We start from the raw sequence: 2,554 nt of genomic DNA on the forward strand, positions 1-2,554 counted from the left end.
CCGAAGGTGAAGGAGGCCAGAATCCGTACTGTCTGAGTCGTGTCGTCTCCCTTTAGCATGTCTTTGATGTCGCCATTGAGGGGGAATGGGAAATGGGGGAAGCTGCCGGCCCCATTGATGTTTGGTGCTTTGTAGTGCTGGCGCTAAAACTCACCAGCGATAGCTGACGATCCCCCATCCGAATGCAGCCAGATACTACATGAATCAGACCTCTACCAGCCATCCGTGTGTTTCTCTCCATCGGCTGTTAATGCATCGCCTAGTGCCAACGTCGATATTTGGAGGCGAGCCCCCCGTCAATGGAGAACCACTCACCTCGAGTTGCGATTGTGGCTTTTGAGTTCGTCGTTGGCTCAAAGCCATCTTTGTGTCGAACGGGTCAAGGCAGGCTCGCATTTGTGGGTTGTTCTGGGCCTCTATGCCATGCTTCCCCCCTAGCAAGCCGGATGCGGTTCAGTGGCCGTCGGGACTGGAATGCCTCATCGTTCCGACAGACTACTGCGCAGGCGATATAGTCGTGAGTGAACCCCTCCCTGTGGAACCTTGCCTGTGCCCTTGGTTTTGATGGAGGGTCGGAAACTCATTCATCGAAAGAAAGAAAGAGAAAAGAAGATTCTGGGGTTGGAAAAGTTTCGACATCATCGAGTCATCGGCGGCCCTCACATTCTCGACACCAGCTTGGCGGGCATTTCGCCGGAGGCATCGCCGCGATGGCTCTGCCACTCAGCACGAGAGCAGAGTGCTGGGTATGGTACAGCCTGGCGATTGGCGCGGTCGTAATGAGATAGTAAGTAGATGAAATTCGAAGTTTCCCAAATCCAGTCTCATACTGATATGCCGATCCAGTCAGTCACAGTACCTCGTCCGCAAGCGCAGGTTCTTCGACAAGATGACTGTAGACGACATATTGATGGCTATAATAGTGGTAAGTTTTTTACATCAATCCTGCCACAGATATCTATCATGCCCACAATTGATCTGGGTTATTGCGGCTAAAGCTAACTTGCAGTCTCTCAGCTGATATACACGATTTCGATCTCCGCTCTGTACATGTACTTTGACATCGTTGCGACGACCGACTTTGATGCCCTCACTCCGGATGAGTATGCCGCAGTTGGTCGAAAGATGGGAATACTGAACATGCTATCCGAAACATCGATGCAAACAACACTTTGGGGTAATAAGTGTTGTTTACTGCTATTATACAATCGCTTGACGTACGTATCCGGCCCTTTTGCCATCGCTTGCATAGCACAAATTGCTCACTATTGGCAGTCTCTTTGGTCATTATCGAAAGACTTGGGTCAGCGTTGCAGCTTACACCGGGCTCGCATACGTTGCAGTCATCGTTTCACTGTACGGAGGTTGGTGCAGGCCATTTTCCGAGTACATGGAGCTTCAGCCAGAGAATTGTGAGTCTTTTCATAGGTTGGAAGCTGGTGACATTAGATCAGTCGTCTCACGAATAGGTTATTGGAAGGAAGCTGACTCTTACTTCTTCAGCGGAATGCTTGACATGGAAGAACTACAACATATTGCAAATTATTATGAACCTTTCGACGGACCTGGTGCTTCTTCTCATCCCGGTTACATTAATTAGCCGGTTGAGGATGAAGATCGGAAAGTAAGTACATCCTAATGGTCGTGTGTAGGCGTCCGGAATAGAATCCGAATGCTAAATACAATACTACTGCAGAAAACTCCTTCTCATCTGTCTTTTTAGTATGGGCGTATTCGTTGTAAGTTCCATCCTGAAGAGGCTCCACCTCCTCCCATCATACAAGTCTCGCTTGGCTAACCAACGTCTCTCAAACAGATGCTCTGCGCAATCCTTACCAAGGTTGCCGTCTTCACATACTCAACCGACTTCGTCTGGTTTATGTGGTGCGTGCGCGAGACGAGTACCGCAATGCTAGTCGGCAACCTCGTACTCGGAATGCCCACCCTCCGTGCCGCGTGGCGGTGCGTCTTCCCGCAGAGCAGGAGCACGCCTTTGCGAGATGGAGAATCTTCTGCGGGCACGGGGGAGACCTACGCGACGTATAACACTGTGAAAAAGGTTTCCCGTGTCGGCTCGGACGCCTGGTCGGCTGCGGAGCAGGAGCAGCACGGGGGCGGTCCGTCTCAATGGAACTCGCCTCCCCCCGCCAGGGTCGCGATCAGTAGCGTCTACACGGATTTCGAGCTTTACGGGAAGGCTGGAGCTAAGGGGGAGAGTAGGATAGTATTGATGGGGCCGGAGAACGTGTAATATGAAAGAGGGTTGGCGGGGCAGGCTCGACTGGATGCGAGGACTGCGGCTTTGTAATATTTAATGTTTGTACTATGAATGGATACAAACGGATACATCCATACTACGAGACGAGACGAACCATCTTAGGAATCGCCGCCTCGTGGTCACTAAATAACCGACTAAGGTTCATCTGAATTTTATATGCCGCGATAATTGTAGATCATCGTGGTCTGGACACATCGGCCTGGAGGCTATTGAAGAACACATCATCTTCACATTGGTTCGGTTCGACGCAGGGACCCGAACATGGACGCCGTCTGC

At 50.9% G+C, this 2,554-nt stretch overlaps 1 protein-coding gene across 1 annotated transcript; it reads left to right on the forward strand.

Moving 5' to 3' along the window:
* Positions 1-889: 889 nt before the first annotated feature.
* On the forward strand, positions 890-2,251 carry N0V96_001969 (uncharacterized protein; the record flags this gene model as incomplete). The annotated part of the gene is made up of 2 exons (XM_065756390.1): positions 890-895; positions 1,817-2,251. 2 exons carry the CDS (start codon positions 890-892, stop codon positions 2,249-2,251), a joined length of 441 nt encoding a protein of 146 aa, XP_065614759.1.
* Positions 2,252-2,554: the final 303 nt, after the last annotated feature.

Source organism: Colletotrichum fioriniae (assembly GCF_027942845.1).
Source record: "Colletotrichum fioriniae strain IMI 355084 chromosome Unknown scaffold_2, whole genome shotgun sequence".
NCBI classification, from domain to species: Eukaryota; Fungi; Ascomycota; class Sordariomycetes; order Glomerellales; family Glomerellaceae; genus Colletotrichum; species Colletotrichum fioriniae.